General features: G+C 52.2%; 1 protein-coding gene across 1 annotated transcript; it reads right to left on the reverse strand.

The window, feature by feature from the left end:
* Nucleotides 1–3950: 3950 nt before the first annotated feature.
* On the reverse strand, nucleotides 3951–15875 carry LOC105514695. The gene is made up of 9 exons (XM_011946229.1): nucleotides 15641–15875; nucleotides 14733–14810; nucleotides 7300–7368; nucleotides 6408–6431; nucleotides 5966–6043; nucleotides 5723–5832; nucleotides 4858–5014; nucleotides 4551–4761; nucleotides 3951–4052 (listed from the first exon to the last, which is right to left on the reverse strand). Exons 1-9 carry the CDS (start codon nucleotides 15852–15854, stop codon nucleotides 4019–4021), a joined length of 975 nt encoding a protein of 324 aa, XP_011801619.1. The 5' UTR covers nucleotides 15855–15875; the 3' UTR covers nucleotides 3951–4018.
* Nucleotides 15876–16237: the final 362 nt, after the last annotated feature.

Raw genomic sequence — 16237 nt, forward strand, 5'->3', positions numbered from 1 at the left:
GGCGCCAGCCACTGCACCGTGCCCCTTTTTTTTTCTTCTGAGTCAGGGTCTCACTTTGTAGCCCAGGTTGGACTGCAGTGATGTAATCATGGCTCACTGCGCCTTGACCTCTCAAGCTCAAGCCTCGGTCCCCCAAAGTGCTGGGATTACAGGCGTGAGCCACCCTACTCAGCCGACCCTCATCTCTTACAGAGGTAAGTCTAGACTTTACAGCAGCCAGTGGCATCATCTGGTCCTCATGGTCTCTGACTTCACTGTGTATTCACTTCCTAAGGCACTGCTCCAGCTACACTGGCCTGCTGGATGTCCTCCCGGCTGTCTTCCCACATGCCTGGCACTCCTGCCTCAGGGCTCACTGTAACTTCCGCCTCCCAGATTCAAGCGATTCTCATGCTTCAGCCTCCTGAGTAGCTGGGATTACAGGCATGTGCTAGCACATCAGGCTGATTTTTGCATTTTTAGTAGAGACAGGGTTTCACCATGTTGGCCAGGCTGGTCTCGAACTTCTGACCTCAGGTGATCCACCCGCCTCAGCCTTCCAAAATGTTGGGATTACAGGCATGAGTCACCTCGCCTGGCCACCTGAACACTCTTCACACAAATATCCATAATGGCTCGTACCGTCATCTCCTTCAAGTTTTTATTCAAACGTCACTTTCTCAGTGAGGGCTTCTCCAAAGATCCTACTGCTACTTCCCCTGGCCCCATATTCCGTTTCTCTGCTTATCTTCTCCATCACACGTTACCATATAATCTCGTATTTTGTTTTCTTATTTATTGTCTGTGACATAAGAAATACATACTTGGTGTCTGTCCCTGGTTTCTGACAGTCTTAAACCCTCGTAATTTCTGGAGTGATGCAGGCAACAGAAGCGTCTTACATAGAGCTCCTAATCTCGTGAACTTCCTGGGTGATAGCAGCATCGTTTGTTCTGCTCAAGTGACTCTTGGTGGTCTCCTGGATGGCCACTGGTCACCAGCGAGACTAGGCCATGATTAGGAGCTTAAGAGCTTTCGGCCTCACCCGCCCCCTCCAGTTCTTGGGGAGGGAAAAAGGGGTGGAGACTGGGTTAATAAGTGATCACGACTACATGACGTAGCCTCCAGAACAATCCCTAAAATATGGGGTTTGCAGAGCTTCTAGGCTGGTGAATGCATCCACGCACTGATAGGCTGCTGCATCCCAACTCCCATGGAGACAGAAACTTCTGCACTTGGGACCCTTCTGGACCTCACCCTATCTACCTCTTCATCTGGCTATTAACCTAGTTCCTTCATACTCTCCTTTATAATAAACCAGTATGTTTCCCCGAGTTATTCAAGCTATTCCAGCAAATTACTGAGCTGGGGGGCTGCAGGTTGCAGGAGCCCCTGGACTTGCGACTGGTGTCTGAAGTGGGGTCAGTCTTGTGAGCCTGAGCTCTTAAAACTTGTGTAGTGTGATGCTAACTCTGGGTTGTTCATTTTAGAATCGAATGAATTATAGGACATTCAACTGGTATCTGGGAGAGTTGGAGAATTGGTTGGTATGGGGGCAGGAGGTAGAATCCCACACATTTAGTGTCAGAAATGTTGGGAGTAGAGAAACAGTTTTCTGGCCAGGAGCGGTGGCTCACGCCTATAATCTCAGCACTCTGGGAGGCTGAGGCAGGCAATCACTTGAGGTCAGGAGTTTGAGACCAGCCTGGCCAACATGGTGAAACCCTGTCTCTACTAAAAATACAAAAATTAGCCGGGCATGTTGGCACACGCCTTTGTAGTCTAGTCCCAGCTATTTGGGAGGCTGAGGCATGAGAATTGCTTGAACCCAGGGGATGAAGGCTACAGTGAGCCAAGATTGTGGCACTGCACTCCAGCCTGGGCGACAGATCAGGACTCCATCTCAAACAAACAAAAAAGAGAGAGAAACAGTTTTCTTTTACTGTCCACTGGAATCTAAGTTTCATGCGAGTACCATACAAACTTTTTGTCTCGTATTTCTTCATTGGGATCTCTACAGTGCCTTGAAAATACATGACAAAATAATAAACATTCAATAAATATTTGCTAAATGAACAAATTAATAAAGGGAAATAGACCAGTGAACAAGAATGAGTACATGCTCAGAAGGAGCTTCTCTTTCAGGTAGGAAAGGCAAAATCAAATTAAAAAATGAGTTAACGGCTGGGCACGGTGGCTCACGCCTGTAATCCTAGCACTTTGGGAGGCTGAGGCAGGCGGATCACCTGAGGTCAGGAGTTCGAGACCAGCCTGGCCAACACGGAGAAACTCTGTCTCTACCAAAAATACAAAATCAGCCAATTGTGGTGGCGCATGCCTGTGATCCCAGCTACTCAGGAGGCTGAGGCAAGAGAATCGCTTGAACCCAGGAGGCGGAGGTTGCAGCGAGCCAAGATCGCGTCATTGCACTCCAGCCTGGGCAACAAGAGCGAAACTCCATCTCAAAAAAAAAAAAAAAAAAAAAGAAGTAGTTAACATTAGCTCCAGATGAGCTCAGTGAACAAGGTGAAATTGGGCAATGTCAAATGGGAAGAGAGAGGTAGTTAGAAAAGGAGACATTCGATCTGGGATCTGTGCAACGAGAGAGAGGTGGGTTTGTGAAGTTCAGAGGAAAGTCATAAGCACAGCAAAGGCCTAGAAATGGGACTGAGACTTGCATGTTCCAGGGACCAAATAAGGAGGCCACTGGGGTTGGAAAGTAGCAAGGGGCCTGAGGGAGAGGTAGAGTCAGTAAAGTAAATGCAGTGCCAGCCTTACAGACTTGTCAAGGGGATTAACAGAGTTAATAGATGTAATGACTGCTCAGGGGAAATCATAATTGAGTTAACTAGACAAAGAAAAAGTAGAAATTATTATTCTAGGCGGGAAACAGTGTGAACCAAGATCCTAGAGAGAGCAAGAAGTATCATGATGAATGCAAGGAAAGAGGAAAGGTCAGAGAAAAACCACAGGGTGGCAAGATCAAGGAGGAAAGGGGTACGGCACAAGGCTGCTAGTGAGGTCAGCAAAGGCCAGACCTGTGGAACCTCTGAGGCTTTGACAAGGAATTGGATTTTGTCTCAATGGCAAGAGGGAGCCACTAAAGGATTCTGGGCAGAGTAACCCAATTTGACACACTTTAAAACTGAAGTCCTTGTCCAGGCATGGTGGCTCACGCCTGTAATCCCAGCACTTTGGGAGGCCGAGGCGGGTGGATCACTCAAGTGAGGTCAGGAGTTCAAGAACAGTCTGGCCACAAGGTGCAACCCTGTCTCTACTGAAAATACAAAAATTAGACAGGTATGGCAGTACACGCCTATAATCCCAGCCACCTGGGAGGCTGAGGCAAGAAAATCGCTTGAACCTGGGAGGCGGAGGTTGCAGTCAGCTGACATCACACCACTGCACTCCAGCCTGGGCCTTGGAGTGAGATGCTGTCTCCAAATAAAATAAAATAAAATAAATCAAAACAAAACAAGTCCTGCTGGTATGTAGAGAATGGGCTAGAGTGGAGAGAGGCCAAGGAGAGGCGGGGGGCTGCTCCACTGATCCAGACATGAGGTGGGGGTGACTGGGACCACAGAGAAGGCAGCTTCACGAGATATTTAGGAGTTAAAAAGTCTGAGAGTTGGAAATCAAAATGAATTGGAAGTGGAGGCGAAGTCAGATTCCAAGGTTTCTGGTTTGAACTGCTAGGTGGATGGTGTTGCTCTTTCTGGTAGGAGGAAAGCCTCGGGGAGGAACAGCCTCTGAAGGCAACATGGAGGACTCTATTTGAGGGTGCCTTCTGCAGGTGGAAATGTCAAGGAGACAGCCAGCAACCTGAGGGGGTATCTGGGTTCCCACCTAACTTGCACTGCGGTAGCTATGCCCAACGGTCATTATGCGGGCCATCTTCATCTGGGCATGTGTGGGCTTGCTGCACCTCCAACCCGACTTAGTAGTGACCACCTTCAGAGATGAAACAATCCAGAGTTGAAATATATTCTTTATTTTCAAAATGGAAACAGGATAGGGAAGGAGGAAAGAGATACATTTGTTAGTTGCCACTGCAGTACCATCGAAAGAATATCCTGGGGAAACAAAGAGGTATGTGTGTTACAGGAGGGGTTGGTGAGTAGAAACCTAAGTCCTGGAGGCCTGGACACCAGGGTCGAAAAGGTGGACAGGGCCTGGGACTCCTGGGTCTGAGGGAGGAGGGGCTGGGGCCTGGGCTTCTGGGTCTCAGGGAGGAGGAACCTGGGTGCCTGGATTCTCGGATCTGAGGGAGTAGGGGCTAATGCCTTGGACTCCTGGGTCTGAGTGATGAGAGGTGTGGGGGCCTGGACTCCTGGGTCTGAGGGAGGAAGGGCTGGGGACCTGGATTCTTAGATCTAAGGGAGGAGCGAGCTGGGGACTTGGATTCCTGGGCTGAGTTAAGGAGGGGCTGGGACCTGAACTCGTGGATCTGAGAGGGGAGGGACTGAGAGCCCGATCTCCTGGGTTGGAGGTTGGTGGGAACCCAGACTTCTCAGTGGGATCTGAGAGAGCGGGGAGCCAGATGCTGGGGCGCCGGGGTACCGAGGACTCACCACGCCAACACGGTCGCACTCGCTGATGCGAGGGCCCCGAGGGATGCAAGTAGGAACAGGTTGCTGGGCGTCAGAGCCTCGGGCCTGACCAGCAGCTCACCCAGGCTGGGCCTCCAAGGCTCGATCAGCTCGGCGTCCCGCGGCGCCCACCGCAGCACTTCCCGGAACGACGCCTGCAACTCGGTCTCCGCCCGCGGGGGCGGGCCCGTCACTGCGGAGACGCGCACGTCAGTCAGGCACGAGCCCCACCCCCTCGTGCCGCCCCTCTCCCCGCCCCGCTCGCTCGCGCCGCCGCGCCCCGCCCCACCGTTAAGAAAGAAGTAGAGCCGGGCCAGGGGGCGCTGGTCTTGCTTGATCACGCAGGAGAACGTGCCGCGGTGCGTAAGCTGCGCCGGACGGATCCGCGCCAGGTATCCTTCGGCCCGCGGCATATCTCGGAAATAGGACAAGTCCTGAGTCCGGAGCTGCGAGACGCGCCGGCTTAAACTCCTCAACTCCGGCTTGCCACTGAGTAACCTACAAGCCCCGCCCCCGAGCTAGACCAAGCCTCCTGGAGTCCCGGCCCTGAGCCTTGAGCAGCCCGCCCCCGAGCCTTCTACTAGCTCCTCTGCCGTAAACACACCCCTTCCCCTCACTCCTTAAACCCTTACGCATAACCTACCCCTAGAACCTGCTTTTATTTATGTATGTGGTGTTTATTCTTTTTTCTTTTCCAGACAAGGTCTCGTTTTGGCGCCCAGGCTGCAGTGCAGTGGCGTGATCATAGCTCACTGCAGCCTCGAACCCCTGGACTTAAACAGTCTTCCCGCTCAGCCTCCCCAGTGTCTGGGGCTATTGGCGTGCACCACCACGCCCGGCTGTTTTTAAAAATTTTTGGTAGAGGTGGGGTCTTAGTATGTTGCACAGGCCGGTATTGAACTCCTGGCCTCAAGCCATCCTCCCGCCTTGGTCTCCAAAAGCGCTGGGATTACAGTTGTGAGCCACCGCCCCAGGTCCTTGGTCCTGCATTCTGATCTTCGAGCTCTCCCCTAAATCCCGGGACCCTCCTGTTGCTGATGCCCGTGTCTAGAAGGAGCTTCGCGGAGTCCAGTCCCCGAAAGCTGACTCCCCAACCTCTAGTGAAGCCTAAATCGCCCGTCTAAACGCTTCGCGCCTGCCCCGCGCCGACTCACACCTCCTCCTGCGAACTTCCAGGAATAGGTGATCTCCTCCTTTGGCAGCTGGAAGTTCACGAAGCAAGAAAACATAGCCTGGTCGCCCCGAATCACTGTCACATCCTGAACTGAAGACGGAGCTGGGTTCACTCGCTGGGCCCCGCCCGCGTCTGGCTCGCCACCAGCCAGCTCATTCCCCTCGGTGCTCTGGTCCTGTTGTCTCAAGTTAGTCTCCTGCACCCCGAGGTCCCGCCCCTTCACCTGGGCAGTCCAGCGGGAGGTCGCAGACCCTGGAGTAGCACCCGCTGCAGAGGAAACGCCGGGCGAACTCCTGGAGACCTGTGGGGCGGGAACGCTGCGTCAGGCGCCACCTGCCCTCCCAAGCCCGGGGCCCTTGGCCCATTTGAGATCCATGTAGCTTCCCAGGGTCCATAGGCCAGGTGGCATCCTGACCTCGCCCTTCCTGCTGTCCTTGGCCGACTTTCACGCCTCTCCACCCTCTAGGATTCCTGTTGGTTTGCTTCGGCTCTCACACCCACCTTCTGAGGATTTAGAGCAATACCTGGTTTACTTCCTTTTCTCTAGGGCTTATTGGCCTCCTAAGGATTTGAAGCCCATCCGATTTCCCCCACTTGATGTCGTAGGTTTCGGCCCCGACCGCCTCCCTTACCCCGCAATTCCAAGTTTTAGATGAAGTCCTTACCGCAAGGAGGGATGCAGGCCTGGGCTGTGGAGGAAGAGGAAACATCACTACCTTAAAGTCGTGGGAAGAACCCTGCCCGACGCTCCCCTAACGGATGTTACAAGGCCGGACGCATTGCTTCAGAGGAGGTAGGGCCAAGCTTTCGTCATAACCTGGGGGCGGGGCCAAGCCTGAGCATTCCATTACGAGGTCAGGCCCAGGCCTGCTGCCAGCCTTCTACTTGGGGTTTAGGGGGAGCCACACTGGTTTACTGTAGGCCCTGAGGGGGATGGGCAGTCCAGATGTATTCCACCGAGGAGGCGGGGCTAGATCCTGGGTGATCCTTGCAGGAGACCGGGGCCAAGGTCGTGGCCCACTAAAAGAGGCGTGGCCAGGCTAGAAGTAGTCCCAGAAAGGGGCTCAGTTGGAGGGGAAACTTCATCGAAGGGGCGGGGCTGGATCAAAAATGGTCCATGCGGGGTAAGAGTCCTTCCTCAAGGTCTGAGGCTCAAGAGATGGGACAAGGGGATTGAAGGGGAGTGGATGGGGGTCTCAGGAGTGGGTTTTGTTTTGAGATGGAGTCTTGCTCTGTCACCCAGGCTGGAATGCAGTGGCACAATCTCTGGTCATCTGCAACCCCGCCTCCAGGGTTCAAGCGATTTTCCTGCCTCGGCTTCCTGAGTAGATGAGATTACAGGCATGCGCTACCACGCCCAGCTAATTTTTATATCTTTAGTAGATATGGGTATCACCATGTTGGTCAGACTGGTTTTGAACTCCTGACCTCATGATCCGCCCGCCTCAGCCTCCCAAAGTGCTGGGATTACAGGCGTGAGCCAACGTGCCCGGCCAAAAGTGGGGTTTTCTAATTGTGTTTGTGTGTCTGAGAGAGGAGAGATGGAGTGTATTTTACCTTCTTTAAGCTGTGTAATGACCTTCTTCATTTTCTCTGCAGCATCAGGGAAGGCAACCTCAAAGGATCCTGGAGGGTGGAGGGGAGGATGGCCTGTGTAGTAAAGCTCTTCCCCTAGGGCTTGGTCCTTGGTCCTGCATTCTGATCTCGCCTGTCTAGGGCTATGCTGGTCCTAGCTCACAGGACGTGCTGTCATGGTATCTGCCCTTCCCTGGCCCCTCTTCACCCTTCTCTTATTACCATATCCTCTGCTCCTCTTCTTATCTCCCACCTTGTGTACTTGAAGGCTAACAAGTCCCTAAGTCTCCTCCTGCCTCCTGAATCTCTCCAGGATGGAAGCCCTCCTGGACACCTGCGTATAGCTTGTTGTGGGGAGAAGGGGAGGATAAAGATAAAATTCCTCCCCAAGGCCTATTAGGTCTTACGTGGTTTGGCCTAGTTCCCCCTCCCTCCCTGTCCCATCCCTACTGCCCACCTTTCATTTCCTTTATTTTTTTGAGACAATGTCTCACTGTCACCCAGGCTGGAGTGCAGTGGCGTGATCTCGGCTCACTGCAACCTCCGACTCCTGAGTTCAAATGATTCTCCTGCCCTAGCCTCCCTAGTAGCAGGGACTGCAGGAATGCGCCACCACGCCTGGCTAATACTTGTGTTTTTAGTAGAGATGGGGTTTCACCATGTTGGACAGGCTAGTCTCGAACTCCTGACCTCAAGTGATCCATCCACCTCAGCCTCCCAAAGTGCTGGGGTTACAGGCGTGAGCCACCATGCCCGGCCTCATTTCCTTTAATATGAAAACAACCACATTCTCTAGCACCTCAGGGCCTTTGCACATGCTGGCTTCGGTTTTTAGCATATTTTTCCTTCTCCTAATCATCCTTCCATCATCACAGATCTAACCAAGTTCCCTGTTTTTGTCTCTCATTGCAATAATTTCATTCCTAGCTCTCATCCGTCTGCAATTACATATATTTATATATAGATGATGATCATGTATGTCTGTCTCGTAAGTAAATAAACATGTTCTTCTGTAGCGCTGTGTCCTCTGAATCCTGGAGAGGGCCCTGAGTCTTAAAAGTGCTCAGTTAGTATTTGTACAATGAATTCCAGGATCCAACTCAAACTAGAGACCCCAACTGGTGGCCTATGGCCCAAATCCATCCCCGGGATGTGTTATATTTGGCCTGGAAAGTGTTTAAAAGAAAATGAACCAGTTGCCAACATATAAAATTTGGAATGTCACATAAAACGTTTGGCATCTTTTTACAAAGTTGGAGGAGCTGTAACACAAAGATCACATTTCCATAAGGCAGCGAATAGCTGGAGATGAATAGCAGCCATTCCCTTGAAATGGGGCACACACTGGCCACTTCCAAGGTCCTCATCCTCTATTCACTTCTATATTTACCCATCTTTTACTCTTTTATCTTCCTTGTCTTTGTAGGTGTTTTTGTTTTGTTTTGAGATAGAGTCTCACTCTGTTGCCCAGGCTGGGGTACTGTGGCGTGATCTTGGCTCACTGCAACTTCCACTTCCCAGGTTCAAGCGATTCTCCTGCCTCAGCCTCCCCAGTAGCTAGGATTACAGGCACCCACCACCATGCCCAACTAATTTTTGTATTTCTAGTACAGATGGGGTTTCACCACGTTGGCCAGGCTGGTCTCAAACTCCTGACCTCAAGTGATCTGCCCATCTCAGCCTCCCAAAGTGCTGAGATTACAGGTGTGGGCCACCATGCCTGGCCTTGTGTTTTGACCACTGCAGTGGCCTCCAAATCCAAACTGTATGGGTTTGTGGCTTGTTCCAGTGGAATAAGAAAAAGTAGACAGCTGACTTGATCTCGTGGTGGTTTGTGGAAATCAGAAATATGGCAGGGTTTTATAGGCTAAATTGTGCCCCCCTCAACCAAATTCGTATGTTGAAGTCCTAACTCTCAGTACCTCAGAATGTGACTGTACTTGGTTCTTAACGAGGTGATTAAGTTAAAATGAGGTCATTAGGGTGGGCCGTAATGCTGTATGATTGGTATCCTTATGAGAAGAGGAAATTAGGACACAGAGATGTACACAGGGACATATGAAGAAAGCATCTACAAGCCAAAGAGAGAGGCCTTAGAAGAAACCAACCCTGCTGACACCAAAACTTTGACCTCAGACTTCTGGAAGGCAGAAACTTCTGTTGTTCGAGTCACCCAGTCTACAGTCCTTTGTTACAGTGGTCCCAGCAAACCAATACCCAGGAACTGTCCATTGCCTCCAAATATCTATATATCGATATCCACAGAACACAGGTAAAAGGCTTCATCTCCCAGCCTGCCTTGCAGTTGTGGTCATGTGACCAAGCTATAACCACAGGATGTAAATGGATGTGTTATATGTGAGTCACAGGAAGTGGCCTTAAAAGGGAGGTGGTACCGCACCTGGAATCCCAGCTACTCTGGAGGCTGAGGTGACAGGATCACTTGAGGCCAGGAGTTCAAGATAAGCCTGGACAATGTATCAAGACACCATCTCTAAACAAATTTTTATAGATTAGCCAAGTGTGATGGCATGTGTCTGTAGTCTTAGCTACTCAGGAAGCTGAAGTGGGTGGATGGTTGAACCCAGGGGTTCAAGGCTGTAGTGAGCTATGATTGCACCACGGTACTCCAGCCTGGGCAATACAGCAAGACTCTGTCTGTAAAAAACAGAGAGAAGGTGGTGCCATCTTACTGTTCCCCTCATCCATCCTGCTGCCTGGAAAGTTGTTTTGATGGTTGGAGCTCTAGCAGCCACAAAGGACCATGAGGACAAGGGCTATTCCCTGGGATATTAAGCCTTGAAGGAGCTTGGATCCCCAAGAAATGGAGGTGCCAAACTACCCTGAAGTGCCTACCTCAAGACTTACTTTATATAGGAGAGATAAACTTCCTATGGGCTTAAGCCATTGCAAGGACAGGGGAAAGCGTCCTCTGTGATTAAAACCATACAAAAAGGGAGGGAACTGAGGATATTGGCAAGAGAGTGGCTGAAACAACGATCATTGGATATACACTTGGAGAGAGGAAGCACTGATGCCGAGAAGTGGGTTCCAAATGAGGACCTAGTGGTCTCTCCTTGGCCACAGAGCAAGGAGTGTGGTCTCAAGATGGCAGGATGATCAGGAGCATGTGGTCAGACTGGGGTGCACAAATGAGACGCCAGGGTGTTGCAGGAGTCATCCAAAGAATTTCTATGGGCCAAATCAAATGACTCATGGGCAAGGTGAATGTGGGATATACCAAGTAAGCCATGGTGGTGGGTTGGGCTTATAACCCACCAGGGGAGTATGAATGGAGTGAAATGTCCCAAACAGCCTGGGTTATAGCAAGCAGGCCAACAAAGAGGCATGGGTGGGTGTTGTAAAGTCTCCCCCAGAGGAGTTGCATATCGTCAGCAGCTCTGACCCCAGTTCAGATCATCTGGGGTCTGAGTCCTGGCGCTTCCATCTTGAGCACACCTGTCTCAGATCTGAGTATCAATCACAAGCCCTCCTCCCCATGTGACCTTGGCCAAGTGACTTCACCTTCCTGATCCTCAGTCTCCTCATTCATCAAATGGGGATGATAGCACTGTCTGTATCACAGGGTTGGGGGAGGATGAGATGCCATACAACCATGAAAGCATCCTCATCCCCACTCTTTCAGGGCATCGTTTAAGGATTGTACGAGATGGTGTCGCTAAGCATGTAGAATGGCTCCTGGCACAGAGTGAGTGTTAGAGAAGGCTGGCAAACTTAGGATTGCCATCTCCAAGTTTGAGATGGGGAAACGGAGGCGTGGGGAGATTACAGAAGTGGTCCAAAGTCACATGGCTGCGTTTGACCCTGGTGGTCAGGCTACAGAGCCTCCACACCTAATCACTGCATGCATAATCTCCATACCTAATACTAATACTGCATCCAGTCTGTACCAGGTCATCCACTCCATGGTTTATGTATACATATATACAAATAAGATCACCGGGATCACCAAGAGGCCGTCAGCCTATGTCAGCTCCTCCATCTCCCTGCTCCTCCCTCTGGAGGAGACGCAAAAGTCATCCTTGATTCTTCCCGCTGCCCTCACCCACCTACATCTGGTCCAGTCTATCTCCAAATATATCCCAGGTCTACTGTTCTTGTCCGGAAGAGCCCCAGCGTTCCCATCTGAGAAGCGAGACTATAAAACCCAGCCTCACAGAGCCGGTAGAGGATATCCTTTAGGAAGATACTTAATATGAATGACTCTGTGTATGGTAAACACAGCCTCTAACACGCACGGGCAGGCCTGGCACACGGTCAAATCCTTATGCCCACTCCCCTCTGTTCAGACCTCATCTGGGCCCCCCGGACCACTGTGACTGGTCCAAGCCACCACGGGCAGGCTTCTCACTGGAAGTCTTTCTGCCTAGCTACCACTACCAGAGAGATCTTGTTAAATCCCAGGTCAGATCCTGTCTCTCTGTGTAAAGTCCTCCAATAGCTCCCCCCTTTCAAGAGCAAAAAACAAAAGTCATTCCAAGGGCCTACAACAGCAATTCTCAGAGTGTTCCCGGAGCAGCATCATGAGCATTGTCTGGGATCTTGACAGAAATGTCCATTTCTGGGCCCTACCTTGGACCTGCTGGTCAGAGGCAGTGGGGTCCAGAAATCTGCATTTTAATTAAGCTCCCAGGGGATTCTGATGTATGCTGGGGCTTGAGAACCACCTGTCTATGAGGATCTACAGGAGGTGGCCCCTTGCTATCTCTCTGATTTCACCTTCACTCCAGCCCCACAGGCCCCAGGGTCTTGCACTGGGTATGTGGCCTGAAAATCTCTTTCCCCAGATTATCTGCATGGCCGTCACTGTCACCTTGTTCAGGTCTTTGCTCAACTGGACTCTGTCATTTCCATCTGCCCTGACCAACCGATTTAAAATTATCACCCAGCCAGGCATGGCAGTTCATGCCTGTAATCCCAGCACTTAGGGAGGCTGAGGTGGGAAGATCACTTGAGCCCAGGAATTCAAGACCAATCCCATGCAACATAGCAAGACACCATCGTTACAAACTATTTAAAAAATTAGCCAAAGGTGGTGATGCACACCATCTTTGTCCCACCTTATAGTCCCAGCTACTTGGGAGACTGAGGCAGGAAGACGGCTTGAGCCCAGGGGTTTGAGGCTACAGTGAGCTATAATTAGACCACTGAACTCCAGCCTAGGTGACAAAGTGAGACTCTATCTCAAAAAAAAAAAAAAAAATAAGGCTGGGTAGTGGCTCATGCCTTTAATCCCAGCACTTTAGGAGGCTGAGGCAGGCAGATCACGAGGTCAGGAGATGGAGACCATCCTGGCTAACACGGTGAAACACCGTCTCTACTAAAAATACAAAAAAATTAGCCGGGAGTGGTGGCAGGCACCTGTAGTCCCAGCTACTTAGGAGGCTGAGGCAGGAGAATGGCGTGAACCCGGAAGGCGGAGCTTGCAGTGAGCCGAGATCAAGCCACTGTACTCCAGCCTGGGCGACAGAGTGAGACTCTGTCTCAAATAAATAAATTAAATTACATTAAAAAAAAAACTATTCCCCCCTTCTCTTTCCCTTCTCTGTTTTCCTCCACAGCAGGGATCACCAACTGACATACTAAGATACTAAGATATTTTATTATGTTTATTGTCTGTCTCCCCAGACTCCGCCCCAATATAAGCAACCCGAGGACGGGTGGTTTGCAATTTTGTTCACAGCTGTGTTCCCAGGGTTGTTCCCGGCACATTCAGTAAATATCATTGAACGTATTGCACCAGCTTCCCCCGGCCTCGAGACTCTCGCTCTGGTCCATCTTCCGCACGACCCCAGAGGGTTCTCTCTACACCCAGAGCTGCCCCTACTTCTCTGCTGTTCACACTCCTGCTGCAGCTCCCCAGTGCCCTGAGGAAAGAGACTCAAAACTCTCTGACTTTTTCTGCTGAACTCTAGCTGCCTCCTATAAGTCCCTGAGACTCCTCGAAGTCACTACATTCTAACCCAGCTCATCATCTGCCCCTGGCTCTTTCTCTCAGGCTTCTTAACTTCAGTGATGACCCACCGCCCAACAGGCACTGAGCAGGGCCTGTCTCAGACGCTGTTCTTTATGCTTCCCCAAACAGCCCAGCAGACCTAACTCTGGCCCTGGGCCGCCTTCTCCACCTTCACAGCCCCAGCCCCCATGCAGGCCTCCGCTCTGGCCTGGACCCTCACCCAGCCTCTTCTCTCTCCTCTCCAAGTCTGTCCCACATGCGGCCCCACAGAAAGCTTCCACTCCCTGATCCAGAGGTTCCTGATCTTTTTAAAAGCTTCTGTGACTAGGCAGCCTAAGTAGGGAGACAGGGCATTCCCTGGAATCCTGCACACCCCCGATGGAGAGCTTTAGGCCCTCAGATCTCCCTTTAGGGTGGAGGTGGGAGAGCCACTGCTGAGGCCTTCTCCAGGCTGGCCCTGGATGCCCCCTGGGTGAATGGGAATCTTCCCTCTTCCGGGATCTTTGACAAGATGCTTGGAGGGCAAAGCAGGAAGCAAAAGGAGCGACTGTGGGTGTGGGAATAAGCCCTGAGCTCCTGGATCTAAGAGGAAGCCGGTTTACTCTACAGCGCAGGGCTCTATAACGCCTGCAACTCTGAGCCTCCACAGTTCCAGGGTCTGGCGCGCTGTGGGGATCATGGCCATGGTGACCTGGCATGATGACTGCTCATCGGCCACGTGTGGCCGCCAGTCCTGAGGTCTCTTTGCGCGGTCACACACCTCAACGCTGTCACATGTGCCTGTCTCACCAGGACAGTCACACCTCATCTCTCTTCACTGCTGTCACCTGAGCAATCTACTCTGCTATTCCTGTTTTCCTGCCCTCTGACTGCCTCACATCTCAAAAATGTGGAATCATTTTATAAGAAATCTGTGTGTGTGTGTAAGTGTGTGTGTGCGTGCGAGTGTGTGTGTGTTCTATCCTAGAGGAAGATGCCTTCCCCAAGGTCAGGCTCATCAGGCACCCCAATTTCTCCCCGCCTTCCCCAGCCGCTGAGCTCCGTGGCTATCCAAGGAGGCAAGAAGATTGTCCCACTTTACAGATGGGTAAGTTGAGGCCAGGAGAGGGGCAGTGACCCACCCAGAACTTCATAGCCAGTTAAGATTGTGAGCCATGCAGCCATGGCAGAACTTACGCCTACCCGACCCCATCTGGACTTCCAGCTCTAGATGATTTCTGCAGCGTCCCTTCCCCCTCACCACCTTCAGCCCCTGGCTCTTAGAGCTACCTTCAACCTTTGCTTGGACAAGTAGCTGAGCTCAATGGCTTCCCAGCTTTCCCTTCCCAGATCACTGCCCAACTCTGGGGGCCTCCTTCGTCTGCCCCGGGCCCTCGCACATACGCATCTCTTGGGGACTCCAAGTCCGCATCTCCCACCTCCCCATCGCCACACTCACCCTGGGCAGCAGCCAGCTCCTGCAGGGCATGGGTCATCTGGGTGAAGGCGTCATGCAGGTGGCTTCTCTCATCATAGTCTGGCGGTGAGGGAGGGGGCAGGGGCTGGGGGAGGCAGCTCCCCACAACACCATGTCCCTAATGGGAACATTCTGTCCCTGAGTCTCTGCCCTCCCAAGGCTGTAGCCTCCCCTCTTTTGACTCTCTGCCCCACAGTCGCTATGCTTCCTGTGTCCCTCCCAAGTCTCTATCCTCACCTGTCTGTGAGTCTCCATCTTCCCTGAGTCTCTGCCCCCGACCAGTCTCTATCCTGCTTTCCTACTCTCTGCCTCATTTCTATCCTCCCCTTTCTGGGTCTCCATCCTTCTCTGAGTCTCCATCTTCCCCTCTCTGAGTCTCCATCCTCCCCTCTGAGTCTCCATCCTCCCCTCTCTGGGTATCTGTTCCCTCTCCAGTCTCCACCCTCTAATGTCTGCCTCTCCATCGTCCCCTCTCTGAGTCTCCATCGTCCCCTCTCTGAGTCTCCATCCTCCCCTCTCTCCATGACTCTCCATCCTCCCGTCTTCATCCTCCCCTCTCCGTGACTCGCCATCCTCCCGAGTCTCCACCCTCCCCTCTCTGACTCTCCATCCTCCCGAGTGTCCATCCTTCCCTCTCTGACTCTCCATTTTCCCGAGTCTCCATCCTCCCCTCTCTGACTCTCCATCCTCCCCTCTTTGAGTCTCTGCCCTGCTGTCTTCCCCCATCTGTGTCTCTCTGTCCCTAAATCTCTGTTATTCTCATGGTCTTTGAGCCTTTCTCCTCTGACTATTTCTGTCTGTCTGTCCCTCAGCCTGACCCTCTGGGCCTCTCTGGTTCCTCCCTCTGCACCTTCCCCAGGACACTGATGAAGTGTGGATGGTCTCCTCACTGATTATCGTGTCAGAGAGACCCCGGAAGGCGGCTGTGAAGGCCTCCTCACACTCTTCGAGCTTGGGGCCCCGCATGCCAACAAACATCTGACAGATGCGGAGGCGCTCAGAGTAAGTTGTGAAGCAGAGGAGACAGGCCCAGGCGGGCACCCTGAAGACAGCCAGGGCCAGCAGGGCAGACAGGACGGCATTGTCCAGGGCCAGCAGGGCCATCGTGTGGGTCTCAAGGCCAGGGGAGAAGCTAGTAACCTTTATGAAGTCACCACAGGGTGGGGGAAGGGCTAGTGGTCTAGGGTCAGAGGTCAGGTTTCAGTTGGTGGTCAAATGTCATGCTCTGGAGGAAGGGTATGAGAAATCAGGGGTCAGAGGTCAGGCCAGCAATTCCCCAGGTGTGCGGTTGGGCCAGACGCCAGGCTCCCAAGAACCTCACCTGTGACCCTGGATGTCCTCACAGGTTAAAGGGTCTCAGGGACCCAGAGACTGGCAACATGGTATGCGGTGGCCCGGTAGGCCCTGGGGTGGGGGTCAGAGATGGAGATGGACACAGAGATATTCCGAGAGCCAGAGGCAGAAAGACCAAAAAAGACAGAAACAGA

Source organism: Colobus angolensis, unplaced genomic scaffold (genome assembly GCF_000951035.1).
Source record: "Colobus angolensis palliatus isolate OR3802 unplaced genomic scaffold, Cang.pa_1.0 Scaffold25, whole genome shotgun sequence".
NCBI classification, from domain to species: domain Eukaryota; kingdom Metazoa; phylum Chordata; class Mammalia; order Primates; family Cercopithecidae; genus Colobus; species Colobus angolensis.